The sequence below is a fragment of the Balaenoptera musculus genome, chromosome 19 (genome assembly GCF_009873245.2).
Source record: "Balaenoptera musculus isolate JJ_BM4_2016_0621 chromosome 19, mBalMus1.pri.v3, whole genome shotgun sequence".
Taxonomy (NCBI): Eukaryota; Metazoa; Chordata; class Mammalia; order Artiodactyla; family Balaenopteridae; genus Balaenoptera; species Balaenoptera musculus.
In genome coordinates this window covers 60,111,017-60,133,263 of record NC_045803.1, presented here as the reverse complement: position 1 = coordinate 60,133,263, position 22,247 = coordinate 60,111,017, and the positions used below count along the sequence as shown (strand labels likewise).

Here is a 22,247-nt window from a genome sequence, read left to right as displayed (position 1 = left end):
GGCTGAGATTGCACATGTCATAGAAGTGGCTCAAAAACCAAAACTAGTAGCAGTCATCCACTGCCGTGGGGGCCAAAAGGAAAATTCTCAAATCACCTGAGGAAACAGCAGGGCAGATCGGGAGGCGAAGAAAGCAGCCCTGACGCCCATCCCAGAAATGGCATTAATCCCATACCCACCTCCTCTAACGTTACACCCGACTCGACTTCCGAAGAGAGCTGGGCACGAGACAGAAGGGGAGCTAAGGGAACGGAATCCGCTGGTGGCACCTAGAGCCGAAGCTGCTCATACGTCTCTCTGAGCAACGGAAAATTATTAAAGGGCCACATGATTCTCTCCATCTGGGGAGGGATGCAACGTCTACAATCATTTTCCGGCTTTTTACAGGAAAAGGGCTCCCAGAGACAATTAAAAGAGTTACTCAAGCCCGTGCCCTTTGCGACACCCATAATCCAGGGGGCAACCTCAAGCCTCCCCTTCTTGTTAGCCCAGGCCAGTGACGTGGGACTTACCCAGGAGAGGACTGGCAAGTAGATTTCACTCGGATGCCCTCTTTCCAGGGCTTCAAATACTTACTAGTTTTTATAAATACTTTTTACTGGATGGATAGAGGGCTTTCCCACTAGGACAGAAAAGGCAACTGAAGTGGCTAAGGTGCTTTTAAAAGAAATTATTCAAAGGTTCAGGTTGCCCCACCAACTCCAGAGCGACAATGGACCTTCAGTTGTAGCAAAGGTCACTCAACAGTTTCTGCAGGCTTTAGGAATTAAATACCACTTCCATTCGTGCTGGGGACCTCAGTCCTCAGGAAAAACAGAACAGGCCAATCATATTCTAAAGAAAACCTTGAGCAAACTGTCAGGAAAAGTGAGTAGTGGTATCGCCTGCTGCCAACAGCTCTCTTAAGCGTCAGGGCAGCCCCTGAAACAACCACTAAGCTGAGTCCCTGCGAAATGACATACGGAAGGCCATTTCTCACTCTGGACATGCTGACTGACCTGGAGACCCAAGCCCGTCGTGAATACACCACGAACCTACGCCAAATCCTGAGGGCTATACAGGAATACGGCAAGAGTCCAGGCCTCCCCCAGGTAACAACCCCAGTCACTCCACTGTAAACCTGGGGACTGGGTGTGCTTAAAGACCTGGAAAGACGAGTCCCCTGGAGACCAGCTACTCCCGAAATGGAGGGGCCCTTACCAAGTCTGCTGAGCACCCCAGAGCACCTCAACTCCAGGGGCTCACGAGCTGGGTACACGTGTCCAGGCCTAAACCTGTCTCCACCAGTACGTCCCAGGAACCAAAGGCACACGTCCCAGCTGTCCCTACGAACCTGCCCCCCTCTGCGTCCTCACAAGACACAGAGGACCCTGGACAACTTGAAAAACCCAGGTGGACAAGTGAACCTCTTCAAGACCTGAAGCTCTTGTTCGGGAAGGACAAAGAAACTTCACAAACCCAAGGCTGAGTGCCCATAACCACTATTTTCTTTTTTGCCTGACAATACTCCAGCCCACTCACAAAATAATTAACAGGCTCTGGCGGATTTGGGTAATTATTGTCCTCCTTGCTCTCCTTCTTGCTCTCGGAATTTTCCACGAGTGTCACTATAGTCCGGCACCTATACCCCACAGGGAACTTCTCTGCCCATGCTGGGTGGTTTAATATGAGTCACCTTAAAACCTCAGGACCCCATACTTACCACTGGGTTTTAAGTCACTATAGCACTTCTCTTAATACTATTTTGCTACCTGCTCTCTGGTTATCTCTCGAGATCAAAACTCTGATTGGTGCAACGACGAGGCTATTAGCTACCCTAACCCTTCTCTACCGCTTTCCCTCGCCCGCAGGACGGACGGGTAGTCCCCTGGTTCGCACTGCTCAAACTCTGGCTTCCACGCGGCTGACTGAACGCTGGGTTTGCTTGCCTCGAGCTAAGTCTGTCACTGACCACAGAGACCCCTTTGTCCATCCTGTAAGAGAGTTTAGCCGAGTTCCTGAGGGAAAATGGTTTTCCACTGAAAACCCAAGACTCAGTGCGGTAATGTGCAGAGTCAGAATTGTTCTTTTCCCTGCTGAAGAAAATTCTACTATCTCTTGCTTAACTCTTCCCTTAGCAAGAGAAGGAAAAGTATGAAGTCAAAATGTGGGGACAAAGAACTGGCATTACAGCACCCCAACATGTTACCGTGGCCCCTCCCAAGCTGGAGCTCCAGCTGCCCATTTGCGCTCAAACCCCGACCCGCTACCTGACGGAGGGAGGGGACACTGACAGACCGGACATGGACGGAACGCGTCGGGTGTACGCGGGAGAACATTTCCACGGTAGGATTAGATGGCTAGGACTTAAAGCCTGGGGCCCGCTGGTCTACTGTGCCCCGCCAGGATATGTTTTTGTATGCCAGGTAGATAAACAACTGTGGGCTACTAATTGCCTAACACAGTTATTCCACACCCACGCAATGTATGCTGGGAACTTTAATTACCCCTTCCCTTTCTTGGTTCCTTCCTTAAAGGAGCTCAAGCATTGGGCTAGTTCATTAAAACTGTGCACCCAATTAACTCGACATTTTTACCCAGAAACATTCCAGATGGAGATACCTATTTCTTCGGGTACACATTGCTACCATGGTGGGGGGTAGCTGCCCACCAACATGTCCTTCGAAACTTGTCTCGCACCCTCACCATCCTAGCCAATGAGACTGCTAAATCTCTTACTAATTTACAAGAGTCTCTAGATTCCTTGGCCAAGGTGGTACTTGACAACCAATTGGCCCTGGGTTATCTATTGGCAGAACAAGGAGGGGTTTGTGCCATTCCCAATACTTCTTTTATTTATTTATTTTTAATTAATTAATTAATTAATTTTTGGCTGCTTTGGGTCTTTGTTGTTGCACGTGGGCTTTCTCTAGCTGTGTCGAGCAGAGGCTACTCTTCGTTGAGGTGCGCGGGCTTCTCATTGCGGTGGCTTCTCTTGTTGTGGAGCACAGGCTCTAGGCACATGGGCTCAGTAGTTGTGGTGCGTGGGTTCAGTAGTTGTGGCGCATGGGCTTAGTTGCTCCACGGTATGTGGGATCTTCCCGGACCAGGCCTCGAACCCGTGTCCCCTGCATTGGCAGGCGGATTCTTAACCACTGCGCCACCAGGGAAGTCCCCATTCCAAATACTTCTTGTGGCACATATGTCAACACCTCTTCCCAGGTAGAAACCAACACTGAGAAAATTCGACAACAAGCCACGTGTCTTCAGCAGACAGTTAACCAACAATCCTCGCTATTTAACATGGGCGGGGAAACTGAAAACTGGTTCTCTAGTTTGTTCTCTTGGATCCCACGAGGTATAAAAAACTTTCCGGCAGGAGGTTTTCATTTTCTCATAACCCTTTTCAGTCATGCTGATTTATGCTATATTTCATCTAGTGCTCCATTGTCTTCCCTACTGTTGTAAACCTGTGACTAAGACTTTGCAGCCCAGGAAGGAGACCTGGAACCAAAAGGTCCAGACCTTCCATTCTATAAACAGAGAAACATGTTAAACTTTAACCCCAAGATTAACACAAATACATACCCAAGCAGAATGGCTTCTTGGCAGGGGCAACATCACCCCCTGTCTGGTCAACAGTTAAGGAAGCCCTCCCAAAGTTAACCTGGTTCCTTCCCTTTCTAGGCCCTTTAACGGCTATTGTTGTTCTTCTCCTTTTAAGCCCTTGTTTGTTTAATCTTCTGGTTAAGTTTATGTCTTCTAGGCTCCAACAGTTTCAAGTGAGGCTCACGATCGCTCAAGGAATTCAGCCCATTCCAGCAGAGGGCGGCCTAGGTCCCTACAGGTCCTTGGGACAGTCAGCGAGGGACTTCTACACCTCTAGGGTAGGCTACGGTCTGTGGCCCCTGTCGAGCAGGAAGAAGTTTAGAAGAAGAGACCTTCAGGCCCTTACTCCTTAAGAATAAGGGTGTAGAGTCTCTCGGGGGGAATGAGACAGGCCTGGGACCTGGGACCCTTTGCTGCAGCGCTTGCACCTAGACACACCTCTCCTCAAGCTACAGAATACAAAGAAACTATATGGGACTAAAAATAACTGCGTGCATGCGCAGTTGGGGCAAATTCTGGACCCAAAAGATATAAAAGACAAAAAAAACCCAACCCCAACTGCCATTTCTGAAGAGCCGGGAGCAAAAACTGGGTGTCAGGGGCTTCCCTGGTGGCGCAGTGGTTGGGAATCTGCCTGCCAATGCAAGGGACACGGGTTCAAGCCCTGGTCTGGGAAGATCCCACATGCCGCGGAGCAACTAGGCCTGTGAGCCACAATTACTGAGCCTGCACATCTGCAGCCTGTGCTCCGCAACAAGAGAGGCCGCGATAGTGAGAGGCCCGCGCACCGCGATGAAGAGTGGCCCCCACTTGCCGCAACTAGAGAAAGCCCTCGCACAGAAACGAAGACCCAACACAGCCAAAAATAAATAAATTAATTAAAAAAAAAAAAAAACTGGGTGTCAGGAGCAAAAGCCCGGTACTATGCATGCCCCCCTGCACTCAACACCACAAAGGAGTGGGCAAATCACCTAAGCCACCCCTCCAGCCCGACCCCTAGACACATCCCTGCCCTCACCCCATATAAGGAACCAGCTCGCAGCCCCCTTAGGGAGTGAGCAAGGAAACCTGTTACTTGTTCTCGCTCCCCCCCTGCAGCTGGTGCAGGGCCCCAGTAAAGCCTTGCTGAATTTCTTGTCTAGCCTCACGTCAACTTCTATTGATTAAGCAGGCTAATAACCCTGGTCAGTATCATGACTACCAGTCTAAGGCAAGTAGATATAGGAAGGGGTTACCATACTTGAAAAACAAGGTAACCACAAGTCAAAAACATACAACAGATTCAGAAAAAACAAAAAGAAGAGAACACAAGTATAATACAAAAGAAAATCATCAAACCACAAAAGGAAAAAGAAAAAGAAAGAGACAAAGACGAAATATAAAATCAATGGGAAAACAAGGTTAAAAATGGCAATAAATACATATCTGTCAATAATTTCCTTAAATGTCAATGGACTACATGCTCCAGTCAAAACACACCGAGTGGCAGATTGGATAAAAACAAAACAAAACAAGAGCCTACAATGTGTTGTCTACAAGAGACCCACTTTAGGGCAAAGGATACACACAGAGTGAAAGTGAGGGCATGGAAAAAGATATTTCACGCAAACAGAAATGACAAGAAAGCAGGGGTCACAATACTCATATCAAACAAAATAGACTTTAAAACAAAGGCTGTAAAAAAAGATAAAGAAGGACGCTATATACTAATAAAAGATAAACATAAGAAGAGGATATTACACTCGTCAACATATATGCACCTTATATAGGAGCACTCAAATACATAAAACAAATAACAGACATAAAGAGAAGAACTGACAGGAATACAATAATAGTAGTAGTAGGAGACTTTAACACCCCACTCAGGGCCTCTAGACAGAGAATCAATAAGGCAACAGAGATCCCAAATGATACAAGAGAACCATTAGACTTAACTGACATTACATCCAAAAAAACCAGAATACACATTCTTTTCAAATGCATATAGAACATTACCACACACTAGGGTGCAAATCAAGCCTAAATAAATTTAAGAGTATGGAAATTATCTCAATCATCTTTTCTGACCACAATGGCATGAAACTAGAAATTAAACACAGAAAAAGAAATGAGAAAATAATGATTACATGGAGGCTAAAAAACATGTTACTAAAAAACCAATGGGTTAATGATGAAATCAAAGAGGAAATTTAAAAATACCTTGAGACAAATGACAATGAAAACACAACCACACAAAATCTATGGGATGCAGCAAAAGCAGTTCTTAGAGGGAAGTTCATAGCAATACAGGCCTTCCTCAAAAAACAAGAAAACTCAAATAACCTAATCTACCACTTAAAAGAATTAGAAAAAGAAGAACAAACATACCTAAATTCAGCAGAAGGAAGGAAATAATAAAGATCAGAGAGGAAATAAATAAAGATTTAAAAAACAATAGAAAAAAGATCAATAAAACCAAGAGCTGGTTCTTTGGAAGGATAAACAAGATTGACAAACCTCTGGCCATGCTCACCAAAAAGAAAAGAGAGAGAACCCAAATAAACAAAATAAGAAATTAAAAAGGAAACATAACAACTGATACTGCAGAAATACAAAAAACCATAACGGAATACTATGAACAATTATATGCCAACAAATTCAACAACCTAGAAAAAATGGACAAGTTTCTAGAAACATACAGCCCACCAAAATTGCATCAAGAAGAAACAGAGAATGTGAACAGACTGATCACTAAAAGAGAAACAGAATCTGTAATTTTCTTCCCTTTCTTTCTTTCTTTCTTTCTTTATTGGTCTCACCATGCAGCATGCGGGATCTTAGTTCCCCGACCAGGGACCGAACCCGTGCCCCCCTGCAGTGGATGCATGGAATCCTAACCACCGGACCGCCAGGGAATTCCCTAGAATCTGTAATTTTTTAAAACTCCCTACAGGGACTTCCCTGGTGGTGCAGTGGTTAAGACGCCACACTCCCAATGCAGGGGGTCTGGGTTCGATTCCTGGTCAGGGAACTAGAGCCCACATGCATGCTACAACTAAGAGTTCACATGCCACAACTAGAGAGCCCGTGTGCTGTAACTAAGGAGCTGACGAGCTGCAACTAAAGAGCCGGTGAGCCGCAACTAAGGAGCCCTTGAGCTACAACTAAGGAGCCTGCCTGCCACAACTAAGGAGCCCACGTGCCGCGACCAAGGAGCCCACATGCCACAACTTAGACCCGCTGCAACCAAATAAATAAAATAAATAAAAATTAAAAATTAAAAACTCCCTACAAACACAAGTCCAGGACCAGATGGCTCCTCAGGTGAATTCTACTAAATATATAAAAAAGAACTTCTACCGATCCTTCTCCAACTCTTCCAAAAAAAATGGAAGAGAAGGGAACACTACCAAAGACATACTATGAAACCACCATCACCCTGATACCAAAACCAGACAAAGACACCACCAAAAAAGAAAATTACAGGGCAATATCTCTGATGAATATAGATGCAAAAATTCTCAACAAAATATTAGCAAACCAAATCCAACAACACATAAAAAAAGATCATACACTAAGAACAAGTGGGATTCATCACAAGTTCACAAGGATGGTTCAGCATATGCAAACCAATGTGATACACCACATAAATAAAAGACAAAAACCACATGATCATCTCAATAGATGCAGAAAAAGCATTTGACAAAATTCAACCTCCATTCATGATTAAAACTCTCACTAAAGTGGGTAAAAAAGGAACATAACATAATAAAAGCTATTCATGACAAACCCACAGCCGATATATGATAACTTTCTTTTTTGGCTGCGCCAGGCAGCATGTGGGATCTTAGTTCTCTGGCCAGGGATCGAGCCCATGCCCCCTGCCTTGGAAGCGCAGAGTCTTAACCACTGGACCGCCAGGGAAGTCCCATCCACAGCCAGTATAATACTCAATGGTGAAAAGGTGAAAGCCTTCCCGCTAAAATCTGGAACAAGACAAGGATGCCCACTCTCACCTCTTCTATTCAACATAGTATTGGAAGTCCTAGCCACAAAAGAAAGAGAAGATAATCAAATTGGAAAGGAAGAAGTAAAATTGTCATTATATGCAGATGATATGATACTATATATAGAAAAACCTTAAGACTCCACACAAAAACTACCAGAACTAATAAATGAATTCAGAAAGGTACCAGGATACAAGATTACATACAGAAATTGGTTGCATTTCTTTACACCAACAATAAAATATCAGAAAGGGAATGTAAAAAAAAATACAGTTTAAAATCGCACCCCCAGGGACTTTCCCGGTGGTGCAGTGGTTAAGAATCCACCTGCCAATGCAGGGTACACAGGTTTGATCCCTGGCCTGGGAAGATCCCACATGCCGCAGAGCAACTAAGCCTGTGAGCCACAACTACTGAGCTCTCGTGCCACAACTACTGAAGCCCGTGCACCTAGAGCCCGTGCTCTGCAACAAGAGAAACCACTGCAATGAGAAGCACTTGCACCACAATGAAGAGTAGCCCCTGCTCGCCGCAACTAGAGAAAGCCCGCGTGTGGCAACAAAGACCCAATGCAGCCAAAAATAAATAAATAAAATAAATAAATTTATTTAAAAAATAGCACCTCCAAAAATAAAATACTTAGGAATAAACCTGACCAAGAAGGTGAAAATCTTATATACTGAGAACTATGAAACATTAATAAAAGAAATTGAAGATGATTCAAAGAAATGGAAAGATATCCCATGCTCTTGGACTGGAAGAATTAATATTGTTAAAATGGCCATACTACCCAAAGCAATCTACAGATTTAATGTGATCCCTATCAAATTACCCATGTTTCACAGAACTAGAACAGGTAATCATAAAATTCATATGCAATCATAAAAGTCCCAGGATTGCCAAAGCAATCCTGAAGGAAAAGAACAAAGCAGGAGGTATAACCCTCCCAGACTTCAGACAATACTACAAAGCTACAGTAATCAAAACAGCATGGTACTGGCACAAAAACAGATATATGGGTCAAGGGAATAGAATAGAGAGCCCAGAAATAAACCTACACACCTACAGTCAATTAATCTTTGACAAAAGAGGCAAGAATATACAATGGGAAAAAGACAGGCTCGGTTTGCAGGGCAGAAGTTGAGACACAGATGTAGAGAACAAACGTATGGACACCAAGGGGGGAAAACCGCAGTGGGGTGGGGATGGTGGTGTGCTGAATTGGGCGATTGGGATTGACATGTATACACTGATGTGTACAAAATTGATGACTGATAAGAACATGCAGTACAAACAAACAAAAAAAACAACTAACACTAAACTTTCTTTGGGTTATTTGTATGGAAATATGTTAATATAAATGTTTCAGAAAAAAAAAAAAAGACAGGCTCTTCAGCAAGTGGTGTTGGGAAAGTTGGAGAGCTGCGTGTAAATCAATGAAGTTAGAACACACCCTCACACCATGCACAAAAATGAACTCAAAATGGCTTAAAGACTTCAACATAAGACCTAACACCACAAAGCTCCTAGAAGAGATCACAGGCAAAACATTCTCTGACATAAATTGTACCAATGTTTTCTTAGGTCAGTCTCCCAAGGCAATAGAAATAAAAACAAAAATAAACAAATGAGACTCAGTCAAACTTACAAGCTTTTGAACAGCAAAGGAAACCATAAATAAAACAAAAAGACAACCTACAGAATGTGTGAAAATATTTACAAATGATGTGACCGCCAAGGGCTTAATTTCCAAAAGATACAAACAGCTCATACAACTCAACAACAAAAAAACAAACAGCCCAATTGAAAAATGGGCAGAAGACCTAAATAGACATTTCTCCAAAGAAGAAATACAGATGGCCAATAGGCACGTGAAAAGATGCTCAACATTGCTAATGATTAGAGAAATGCAAATCAAAACTACGAGGTACCACCTCACACCAGTCAGAATGGCCATCATTAAAAAGTCTACAAATAATAAATGCTGGAGATGGTGTGGAGGAAAGTGAATCCTCCTACACTGTTGGTGGGAATGTAAGTTGGTGCAGCCACTGTGGAAAACAGTATGAAGGTTCCTCAGAAAACTAAAAATAGAATTACCATATGATCTAGCAATCCCACTCCTGGCCATATATCCAGAGAAAACTATAATTTGAAAAGATACATGCACCCCAACGTTCACTGCAGCACTAGTTACAATAGCCAAGACACAGAAACAACCAAAATGTCCACCAACAGATGAACAGAAGATGTGGTACATATATACAATGCAATATTACTCAGCTGTAAAAAAAAAAAGAACAAAATAATGCCATTTGCAGCAACATGGATGCAACTAAAGATTATCATACTAAGTGAAATAGATCAGAAAGAGAAAAACAAATACCATATGATATCACTTATATATGGAATCTAAAATATGACACAAACGAACCTATCTATGAAACAGAAACAGAATCACGGACACAGAGAACAGACTGGTGTTTGCCAAAGGGGAGGGGTTTGGGGGAGGGATGGAGTGGGAGGTTGGGGTGAGCAGATGTAAGCTTTTATATACAGAATGGATAAACAACATGTTCCTACTGTATAGCACAGAGAACTATACTCAATATCCTGTGATAAACCATAGTGCAAAAGAATATTAAAAAATGTGTGTGTGTATATATATATATATATAACTGAATCACTTTGCCGTACAGCAGAAATTAACACAACACTGTAAGTCAACTATACTTCAATAAAAAATATATTGATAAACCAAAAAAAAAGAATGAAAGAGAAATTAAGACACTTCCAGATAAACAAAAGCTGGAATAGTTCACTGCCAGCAGACCTGCTCTACAGAAATGTTAAAGGAGTCCTTCACGGTGAAATGAAAGGATGCTAGACTGTGATTCAAAGCCATAAGTAAAATAAGGAACACCACTGTCTTAGTCAACTCGGATGCCACAACATTTTATCACAGGCTGAGGGGCTTAAACAACATTTACCCCTCTCAGTTCTGGAGGCTGGGAAGCCTGAGATCAAAGTGCTAGCAGATTGGTGAGGGTCCTCTTCCAGGCTTGCAAAAGGCCAATTTCTTGTTGTGTCCTCACATGGTGGAGCGAGAGAAAGAGATCTCTCTTGTGTCTCTTCTTATTAAGAGCACTAATCACATCCTGAGAGCTCTACCCTCAATACCTAATCACCCCCAAAGGCTCCACCTCCAAATACCATCCCATTGCGGGTTGGGGCTTCAACACATGAATTTTGGGGGACACAATTCAGTCAACAGCAAATAGTAAAGGTAAATACATAGGTAAGCATAAAAGCCACTATTATTGAACTTTGGTTTGTAACTCCACTTTTTCTAATATTATTTAAGAGACAAATGCACACAATAATCATTATAAATCTTTGAACACAATATATAAAGATGTAATCTGTGAAAATAACAATCTAAAGGAGGGACAGAGGGGCTTCCCTGGTGGCGCAGTGGTTAAGAATCCGCCTGCCAATGCAGGGGACACGGGTTCAATCCCTGGCCCAGGAAGATACCACATGCTGTGGAGCAACTAAGCCCGTGCGCCACAACTACTAAGCCTGCGTTGTAGAGCCTGTGAGCCACAACTAGTAAAGCCTGCATGCCACAACTACTGAACCCCACGCACCTAGAGCCCGTGTTCTGCAACAAGAGAAGCCACGACAATGAGAAGCCCGGACACCACAATGAAGAGTAGCCCCCGCTCGCTGAAACTAGAGAAAGCCCACACACAGCAACAAAGACCCAACACAGCCAAAAAAAACCAACCAAACAAATTAATTAATTAATTTTAAAAATAATTTAAAAAATAAAGGAGGGACAGAGATATACAGGAGCAGGGTGTTTGTATATTACTGAAACTAAGTGGTATTATTTATATAATACAAAAATGGTATTATTAAATGCCATTTAAATGGTATTATTTAAATAAGTTTAACCTAGGTTGTCATAAGATGTTAACTGTAATTCCCAAGGTAACCACAAACAAATAACTAAAAAACATATGGAAAAAGAAAATGGAATCAAGATGGTATGCTTAAAAAAATTAAGTAAATACAAAAGCAGACAGTAATGGAAGAACTAAGGAACAACAAAAACAAAAAATCACACACACAGAAGACATACATAAAACAATAAATGTAGAAGTAAATCCAAAAGAGAGCTGGGGTGGCTATACTAATATCAGACAAAATAGAATGTAACTTAAAAATTGTTACAAGAATCAATGAAAGACATTATATATTGATTTGTTACAAGAATCAATGGAAGACATTATATATTGATTTTTTAAGATTATATATATATCTCCATCAAGGAGATATAAAAATTATAAACATATACACACATATACACACCAAATTACATACACCAAAACGTATGATCTAAAAACCGACAGAATTGAAGGGAGAAATAGATAGTTCTACAACAACAGTTGGAAACATCAATTCCCCACTTTCATAATGGATGGAACAACGGGACAGAAATTCAGTACGGAAATGGAGGACTTGAACACTATAAACTAGTTAGATCTAACAGACATACACAGAACATTTCACCCAACAACAGCAGAATAAACATTCTTCTCATGTGTACATGGAACATTCTCAAGAATAGATAACTCACTAGGCCATGAAACAAGTCCCAGTAAATTTGAAAAGACTGAAATAACACAAATGATCTTCTCTGACCACATTGGAATGAAGCTAGAAATCAGTAACAGAAAGGAAAGTGGAAAATTCCAAACACGTGGAAATTAAAGAACACACTCTTAAATAACCAATGAGTCAAAGAAGAAATCGCAAAGGAAATTTTGGAAATTCTTGGAGACTACAGAAAATGAAAAACTTATAGGATGCAGTGAATACAGTACTCCAAGGGAAACTTATAGACGTAAATGCCTGCTACACAAAAAACAATGAAATCAATAACCCAACTTCACACCTTAAGGAACAAGAAAAAGAAGAGAAAACTAAACCCAAAGCCACTAGAAGTGAGGCTTTGGGTTTAGTTTAAAGGATAAAGATCGGAGTGGAGATACATGAAATAATCAACAGAATCAGCAAAACAAGCTGGTTCTTTGAAAAGATCAATAAAGTGGACAATTCTTTATGTAGGCTAAGAAAAAAGAGAAGACTCAAATTACTATCATCAGTAGTGAACAAGGGGACATTACTATGGGTTTTGCAGAAATAAGAAGAGGTTATACAATAAACAACAGCAGTATATTAGAAAACCTATATGAAATGGACAGATACCTAGAAACACACAAATTACCCAAACTGACCCAAGAAGAAATAAGAATAGATCTGTAAGAAATAAAGAGATTGAGTCAGTAATCAAAAACATCCCAAGAAAGAAAGCCCAGGAACAGATGGCTTCACAGGTGAATTCCACCAAACATTAAGGAATTAACACTAATCCACTCCAAACTCTTGCAAAAAGCAGAAGAGAAAGGAACACCTCTGAAGTTATTGGACATGCCCTAAGTTATGAGGATAGCATAATCCTGATTCCAAAGTCAGACAAAGACACCAAAGAAAAAAACTATAGACCAGTATTTTATGAATACAGATGCAAATATCCTCAAGAAAACACTAGCAAATATCACTCATATGTGGAATCTGATTTTTAAAAATGATACAAATGAACTTATTTACAAAACAGAAATGGACTTACAGATATCGGAAACAAATTTATGGTTGCCAAAGGGGAAACGGGGCGGGGGGATAAATCAGGAGCTTAGGATTAACATACACACACTACTATATATTAAATAACCAACAAGAACGTACTGTATAGCACAGGGACCACTACTCAATATTCTGTGATAATCTCTATGAGAAAAGAATTTGAAAAAGAGTGGATATATGTATACGTATAACTGAAACACTTTGCTGTACACCCGAAACTAACACAACATTGTAAATCAGCTATAAATCAATAAAATATTTTTCAAAAAAGAAAGGAAATACTAGCAAGCTGAATCCAGCAGCACATTAAAATGATTATACACCATGATCATGCAGGATTTATCTGAGGAATTAGAAGGGTGGTTCCACACACAAAAATCAATCAATGTAATACACCACATGAATAGAAGGAAGGGAAAAAAATACCAAATGATCATCTCAATTAATGCAGAAAAAGCATTCGATAAAATTCAGCATCATTTCATGATAAAACATTTTAAAACCAGGAATAGGGACTTCCCTGGTGGTCCAGAGGTAAAGAATCCGCCTTCCAATGCAGGGGACGCAGGTTCGATCCCTAGTCAGGGAACTAATATGCCACATGCTGTGGGGAAACTAAGCCCGTGCACCACAACTACTGAGCTCGAGCGCCTCAACTAGAGAGCCTGCCTGCCGCAAACTATAGAGCCCACGCACCCTGGTGCCCAGGCGCCACAACTAGAGGAGACAAAATCCGCACAGCACAACTAGAGAGAAGCCCGCACACTGCAATGAAGAGCCCACGCGCCACAACGAAAGATCCTGTAAGCCTCAACGAAGATCCCACGTGCCGCAACTAAAAACAGACGCAACCAAAAATTAATAAAATAAATAATAAATCTTAAAAGAAAAACAAGGAATAGAAGGAGTGTACCTCAGCAGGCCCCAAGCTAGTATCCCAAATACCCAAAGCTCATATAATAATCAGTGATGAAAGACTGAAAATTCTTCCTCTAAAATCTGGAACAAGACAAGGAGGTCCATTTTCACCACTTCTATTCAATATTATAGTAAAAGTTCTAGTCAGAGAAAGAAATAAAAGGCATTCAAATTAGACAGGAAGAAGTAAAACTATCTCTATTTGCAGATGACTTGATGTCGTATGTAGAAAGTCCTAATAAAGAAGTTCAGCAAAATTGTAGGATACCAGATCAGTATTTTTTTAATGACTTGTACTTCTATACACTAGCAATGAACAATCTGAAAAGGAAATTTATAAGATAACCTCACTTACAATAGCATCAAAAATAATAAAATACTTAGGAATAAATTCAATCAAGTCCAAGATCTGTATACCCCAAACCACAAAACCCTTCTGAAAGACATTAAAGATGACTTAAATAAATGGAAAGACATCTTGTGAAACTTAATACTGTTAAGATGGCAATATTCCCCAAGCATTCTACAGATTCAACACAATCCCTACTAAAATCCCAACATTCTTTTCTGCAGAAATAGAAAAAGTGATCCTAAAATTCATATAGAGTTGCTAGTGAAAAACAGTCAAAGAGTCGAAACAATCTTAAAAAAGAACAGAGTTGGAGGACCCACACCTCTCAATTTCAAAACATACTACAAAGCTCCAGTTTTCAAGACATTATGCTTCTGGCATGAGGTCAGACATAGGGATCACTGGAATAAAATTGAGAGTCCAGATATTAACCATACAACTGGTTTCATCAAGGGTGCCAACACAATTCAATGGGGAAAGAATAGGCCTTTCAACAAATGGTGCTGGGAAATCTGGATATCCACATGCAAAACAATGAAGTTGAACCCTTATCACATCCATATAAAAATTAACTCAGGGCTTCCCTGGTGGCACAGTGGTTGAGAGTCTGCCTGCTAATGCAGGGGACACGGGTTCGAGCCCTGGTCTGGGAGGATCCCACATGCCGCGGAGCAACTAGGCCCGTGAGCCACAACTACTGAGCCTGCGCATCTGGAGCCTGTGCTCCGCAACGTGAGAGGCCTGCGCACCGCGATGAAGAGTGGCCCCCGCTTGCCGCAACTAGAGAAAGCCCTAGCACAGAAACAAAGATCCAACATAGCAATCAATCAATCAATAAATAAATCTTTAAAAGTAAAATAAAAAAAAGAAATCACACTCTAATTTAAAAAAAAAAATTAACTCAAATTGGATCAAAGCCTTAAATCTAAGAGCTGAAACTATAAAACGATTAGAAGGAAACATAGGTGTAAACCTTCATGATCTTGAATTTGGTAATGGTTTCTTACATGTGACACTACAAGCATGAGCATAAAGAAAAATTAATTGAAACTCATCAGCATTAAAAACTTTTGTGCATCAAAGGACACAATCAAGAAAGTGAAAAGACAACCTACAGGATGGGAGAAAAAATTTGCACATCATATATCTAATGATGTCTAGTATCCAGAATACGTAAAGAATTCTTACAACTGAACAACAAAAAGGCATGCAACCCAAGTAAAAAATGGGCAAAAGATTTGAACAGCGATTTCTCCAAAGACAAACACACATCCAACAAGCACATGAAAAAATGTCCAACATCACTAGCCATTAGGAAAATGCAAATCAAAACCTGGATAAGCTTTCACCGTTAGGGCCCGGGTTCGATCCCTGTTAGGGGAACTGCAATCCCACAAGCCTTTCTGCGTGGCAAAAAAAAAAAAAAAAACACACACCTCAGTGAGATATTTCACACCAACCAGGATGGGGCTAGTTCTGGGTTTTCTTGGTTTTTGTTTTTTTAAGAGAAAACAGGTGTTGGCGAGGAGGCGGAGAAACTGGAACCCTCATATATTGCTAATGGGAATGCAAAATAGGCAACCACTGTGGAAAATGGCTTGGTGAGTCCTCAAAAAATTAAACACAGACTCACCACATGACCCAGCAATTCCACTCCTAGGTATACACTCAAAGGAACTGAAAATAGGGAGTCAAACACTTGTACACAAGTGTTCACAGCAACACTAGTCACAATAGGCAAGTAGTGGAAGCAACCTAAATGCCCATCAGCAGATGAATGGATAAGCAAAATGTGACATATCTATATAATGGAACATTATTCAGCCATAAAAGAGAATTTAGTCCTGACACCTACTACAACGTGGGTGAACCCTGAAAACATTATTCTAAGTGAAAGAAGCCAGATCCCAAAGGCCACGTGTTGTATGGTTGGCGGTTGCCAGGTGGCTGAAGAAGGAGGACTAGGGAGTGATTACTTAATCATTACTTAATGGGTACCAGGTTTTCTCCCGTGGTGATGATAATATGCTGGAACTTGATAGAGGTGGTGGTAGTACCTTAAATGGTTAGTTTCATGTTATGTGAATTTTTCTTCAATTAAAAAAAAATTAAGCATAATCTATAGGACCTATTTTAACTTTCCTCCCTGCGAAAAAGAAAAGTGAAAAACAAACGCGACTTACCTTGTTCCTGGGATGGAAGACCCTCCAGGGTGACGGTGTCGGCTAAGCCGAAGTGCAGCGTATTCCGAGCCAAGCTCACAGGAGGACCAGCGCGGGATGAAGTACCTTGGAAGCTCGTTTTGCCGAATAACCCTACGATAACCCTCAAACTTCTGAGGACGCGCAGCACCGAGTGGGGCCTCTCCTTTCCGGACACCACGCTCCGCCGGGGCTGCAGACCGGTGGCCACGCAGGACGGTCCCCGGAGGACGACGGGAGCTGGACGGGTCAGGGTTCGAGCTGGACGGTCCGAGCTGGACGGCCGGGGGCGCTCCCTCCCTGGCTGCAGCGCCGCGGCCGGCCGCCGGGGAGCAGTGGTGGCCCGCGCTCCGCAGGCCTGGCCCGAAGCCGGCACGGGGTCCTGCAAGTATCCGGCCGCGAACCCCTCACGTTCCCCGACCTCTCCAGGCCCCGAGCCGCCTGAGGGAGCGTCAGCCCGGGGTCCGCGGGGGCGACCGAAGCGCTGCCTCCCGACCTCCTTCCCGCTCCGACGCCGCTCGGACCTCGGGCGCTCCAAAGCGCCCCGGAGGCCGCGCCCCCAGGCCACGGTCCGTGCTAGGACGCCTCGCTGACCACGCCCCCGCGTCCACGGCCAGGCCCCTCACCTGCCCGGCCCTCGATGGCCCCGCCCCCCGCCCGCTCCAGGCCACACCCCATCCGCCCCGCTCCTCGGCCCAGGCCCCGCCCAGCGGCCTGCTTTGCCCTCCAGGGCTCCGCCCCGCCGACACCGCCCCTCTCCGGCCCCGCCTCTCTCCGGGCCCCGCCCAGGCCCCGCTCCGCCGGCCTCCAGAGCGCAGACACCGCCCCTATGGGGCCTCGCCCTCTCAGGCCCCGCCCCGCTGGTACCATCCCTCTCAGCCCCCGCCCCGCCGGCAGCCAGAGTGCAGAGCCCTGGGATGGAGCTGGGGGCGCGGGTGCTGCGCGCGGCGGGCGGCTTCGGCCGGTCCCGGTGCCTGCTGGCCGCCGCCTCGTGGCTGCCGTGCGTGGCGCTGGGGTTGGCGCTGGGCTCGGAGCTGCTGCTCACCGCGCTGCCCGCGAAGCGCTGCGGGCCGGACCCCGCGCTCGCCCCCGGCCCCTGCCTGCCGCTGAGCTACCCCGAGCCCGCACCCTGCGTCCGCCCCAACGGCACGCGGTCCTGCACGCGCGGCTGGCACTACGCGCTGCCCGCCACCGGCCTGCTGCGCAGCCCGGTCACCCAGGTCTTCTGCACCTGCTCCTCCGTCCCCCGCCTCGTCCTCTGCTTCCCTGCTCTTTCTCCCCCTCCCTCCGTCCCCCTGCCCTCAGCGCCCTTCCTCTGTTCCCCCTCCTCCGGTCCCGCCTCGCTCTTCGGCCCTTGATCGACCGGGTCTGTGGTACTAGGGCTTTCGATTGCGGGGGGGTCAGCCCCCTCCTGTCTGACGGTGCAGCAGGTGTCTAAGTAGGCAGGGTGCCGGGCCTAAAGGCAGAGTGTGAGGCTGGGGGCTGCCAAGGTGGGCAGGCAGTCCGGGAGGGAGGCGGTAGTAAGCTGAAGGTTTGAGCAGGTAGGTCCCCAGCGGTCAGCAGGGCCTGGAGTTCCCTTCGGTGCCATTAACATTCTAGCAATCTGTGACTTTGGGCTATGCAGGTGTCCAGACTGGGCTCCCAAGACTTTGAATCAAGAGAGTGATTGGGTCAGTTCCGTTTTTGAAGAGCAGACCTCCCACCTGTAAGGTGTGTGCAGGCTGGCCTAGGGGCAGGGACAGCAAGGGCGCATCCCAGGGCTCCAGGAGCAAAGCGGGTAACGGGGCCTCCGTCCCCACCCTCTGGCTAGGCCAGCCCACCCTGCCTTCCTCTTGGCAGCCTCTGCCCCGCAGCCCCACCCCCTGCCCCTGGGAGAAGGGGCCCCGGGTGGAAACTTGGACAGGGTTGCCACATCCCTGCCAGGCCCATCTGGGGCCCTGAACCGGCTGGGCTTCCTCCTTCTGGCCACCTGTTTGGTGTAGTGATGGATCCTCGCCCACCAGCTTTCACAAGTAGTCGGATTTTAAAATAAAAACTCTGACGTAGTGTGACCCAAAAGAGTGTGTTAAGCTTGAGGAGAAGACACAGAGTAGGCTGGGAGGTGCAAAGCTGAGGTCAAGGGCCCTTGGCCAGGAAAAGCCGGTGAGCATGGCCCTACAGCCTGTTCCGGGAGTGGCTCTTGAAGTGCACAGGCGAGGGGAGGGGCGGGAGAGGCCCTGGGGCCAGCCTGGCAGCAGAGTGATGGCTGGAGAAAGGCAGGTGCAACCCCGTCCAGAGCAAAGGAGAAACCAGACTTGGGGCTCCATGCAGGTGTCCTGGGGACTCCAGGCCTTTACCCACTGGGGGCACAGACCAGGAATTGTCTAGTTCCACGTGAAGACCACCAGGGTCAGGGGGCCACACTGTGTGACCCTGAGCAAGTCCCTTGCCTCTCTCTGCCTGTTTCCCCTTGTCTCCAGGGAGGAATCGGAACAGGATATCTAGGGTCCCTTCCAGCGTGACATTCTGGGAACTCCAGCGGGGGTAGGGGTCCTGGCTAGCTGACAGGTGACTGGTGTCCCCTACAGTGGAACCTCGTGTGTGAGGACGGCTGGAAGGTGCCACTGGAGCAGGTGGACCACCTCCTGGGCTGGTTGCTGGGCTGTGTCCTCCTGGGCCCAGGCTGTGACGGGTGAGGCACTGCCCCTTCCCTTCTGCCCTGGCAGCCCTCCCCTGAGCCCTCCTGACCCAAATCCACGTGTGTCCCCCGCTGCCCACTAGGTTTGGCCGCCAGGCTGTGTTTGTGGGCTCTCTGGTGCTGGCCACGGGCCTGGGGGCCAGCAAGGCCCTGGCCACTGGCTTTCCTGCCCTGCTGGTTTTGCGGCTGCTTCGTGGGGGGGCCTTAGCAGGGGCCTCCCTCGCCCTCCATGTGGCTCGTGAGTACCGTGGGGGGCTCTGGGGGGCGCCCACTCAGGCTAAGCCTCTGACCCGCCGGAGGGTGCCTTTCTGGCGCTCCAGTTGAGGGCCCTTCCCCAGAAGGTGGGCGGGGAACCGTTTGCTCTGCGGGCTCTGCTTTCTGTGCGCAGGCCCGGGTGCCAGAGCGAGCGGCGCGTTGGCCTCAGATGTCCAGGCCCTGGGCAGGCCAACGACTGATCCCCACAGCCCTGGACAGAGCAGCCCTCCCAAGAGGCCTGCGCCTCAGGCCGTCTGTGTCTGCCCAGGCCTGGAGCTGTGTGACGCCCCGCACCGCCTGGCGTTCTCCACGGGGGCCGGCCTCTTCTCTGTGGCGGGCATGCTGCCGCGGCCCGGCCTGGCCCTGCTCCTGGAGGGCTGGCGCCTTCCGCAGGGGCTGAGCGCCCTGGCAACGGGACTCCTGCTGTTCTTTTGAGGGTAAGTGAGAGGGGTTCACATCCACTGTGGAGGCCACGTGTGTTGCTTCCCTCTGACCTCCATGCAGCACCAGGAAGATGGGCAGGGGACAGGGACACAGTGACACACAGAGCCATGCGCTGTGCTTCGCCCCTGGGTCCTTCTCTACCGGGAGGTCCTTGGCATCCTCCCCCAAACCCCGCAGGTTTCCAGCCCTGTTCCCCGAGTCTCCCTGCTGGCTGCTGACCACAGGGCAGCCGGCCCGAGCCAGGAAGATCTTGTGGCGCTTTGTGGAAGCCAGCGGTGTGGACCCCAAGGACAGCTCGGAGAAGGAGAGCTCCCTGGCTATGGGTAATGGACCAGCCAGGGAGAAAGGAGACCTGGGTACTGGAGGAGGGAGGAGAGGTGTCACCCCCTCATTCATGCCCCATTATGTCCCCGGGGCCCCAGAGCTGGACGTGCTGTGTGCAGGGAGCCCCCAGCCCCGGCACCGCTCGGCCCCGGAACTCCGGCATACCCGCGTCGTCTGGTGACACGGACTCATCCTGGGCTTCAGTTCGTGAGGAAGGGAGGGTGTGGGTGGGCGAAGGGGAGGGAGGGATCTTTGCCGTCCCCCTGGGGTGAGAGTCCCCGGCTCTGGCTGGGCCTGCAGCTTTGCCGTGCCTCCCAGGCTGATCGGCGGGGGTATCAGCGCCAGCTTCCTGCGCAACCTGGCCACGCGTGACCCCGCCTTCTATTGGCCCTACTTCCTGGAGGCCAGCCTGGAGGCAGCGGCCACCGTCTTCCTGCTCCTGACAGCAGACCTCTGGGGGCGCCGCCCAGACCTGCTGCTGGGCACCTTGGTCCTGGCCTGGCATCCCTGCTGCTCCTTGCAGGGGCCCAGTGTGAGTGTGGGGGCCCTGCAGGCTGGCAGAGTTGTCACGTGTGGCTGGGGGTTTGCCCAGTGGTGGTGGGGATCCCGGAGAGGCAGGCACAGGGCACGAGGCATTCGGATGAGGCTGCAGTTCTTCTCTCCCCACCCACCTCCCCAGTGTGCACCCGGGGAGACTGAGGCCCAAAGAGGTGAGGGCCAAAAAGACTCTACGTGAAGGGGCTTAACATAAGGGCTCGGTTTGGACGGGGACAGCCTGCAACCACTGACCCCAAGTGCAGGAGCAGAGGTGGAAGGCTGGGGAGGCCCGGGTCCCTGAGACGCTGGGGAGGGGAGGGAGGGAGTGTGGGCAGCGTGGGCGCCCTCTCCTCCTCCCCAGGCCTGCCTGGCTGGACAGTGCTGTCCGCCTCTGTCCTGGGGCTCCTGGCCTCCCAGGCGGTGTCCGCCCTCAGCAGCCTCTTTTCAGCCGAGGTCTTCCCCACCGTGAGCAGGATGCAGGGCCCTGCCTGTGCACCCCGCGCTCCCCACACTCCCCAGGTCCGTGCCCTCGGGACCAGAGTTCGGGTGTCTCTTCCTGGGTGTCGAGGGGGACAATGGCCACAGAAGGGTCTGCATATCAGCTCAGGAGTGGAGGAGGGGGTGGTCGGAAGTGAGAGCCCCCAGAGAGGGTCGGATTCCAGGGGAAAAATCCACTTTCAGTTTTCTAATGGAAAGGACAACGCTTGATCCAGGGCAGCTACCCCCCCAGATTTTGCAGGTGTTTTCCTGGGTCCCGCTAAGGGCCATCCACCCCAGGAGCGCCGGGTGCCCCGCTGGGCCGTGTCCCACCGCCCCCACTTGCAGGGGTGCCAGACTGGGCCTGGTGCTGGGAGCTGGATTCCTGGGCCAGGCCGCCGCCCTGCTCACCGACACGCATGGCCGGCACGGCTTCTTCCTGCAACACGTGGCCTTCACGTTCTCTGCCGTCCTCGCCCTGCCGTGCGTCCTGCTGCTGCCCGAGAGCCGCGGCCGTGCGCTGCCCCAGTCGCTGCAGGACGCCGACCGCCTGTGCCGCTCCCCGCGCCTCTGGGGCCGCCCCAGCCAGGACCACCTGCCCCTGCTGCCAGCCTCCCTCCCCAGGGCCGGGACACAGCTGGTCCAGGAGGGGTGACCAGGCTGCAGAGACACACCACCCGCCAGTACAGGCAGATGGGTCTCGGGAAGGAACGGGAGGGCGGTGGGAAGAGGGCCTCTTTGCCGGGGGCCCTGGTTCCCCCTCCACGTGGGGAGCA

The 22,247-nt window shown here is 47.8% G+C and overlaps 2 protein-coding genes across 2 annotated transcripts in view; one reads left to right on the top strand and one right to left on the bottom strand.

The window, feature by feature from the left end:
* LOC118884646 overlaps nt 1–17,435 on the bottom strand; it is a 43,258-nt gene extending 25,823 nt beyond the window's left edge. Inside the window, exons 1-2 of the mRNA XM_036832348.1 lie at nt 17,384–17,435; nt 16,740–17,333 (exon numbers count right to left, since the gene is read on the bottom strand). Coding sequence (XP_036688243.1) covers nt 16,740–17,333; nt 17,384–17,435 — 646 coding nt within the window. The remainder of the gene's footprint in view (nt 1–16,739; nt 17,334–17,383) is intronic.
* Nucleotides 17,436–17,674: 239 nt separating this feature from the next.
* Nucleotides 17,675–22,126, top strand: SLC22A31 (solute carrier family 22 member 31). Its single transcript, XM_036834751.1, is given in 10 exon segments — nt 17,675–17,977; nt 19,325–19,428; nt 19,518–19,672; nt 20,083–20,126; nt 20,311–20,456; nt 20,556–20,660; nt 20,776–20,951; nt 20,954–20,989; nt 21,356–21,470; nt 21,820–22,126. Coding segments are annotated over 10 exon segments (1,491 nt in total).
* The last annotated feature ends 121 nt before the right edge of the window (nt 22,127–22,247 follow it).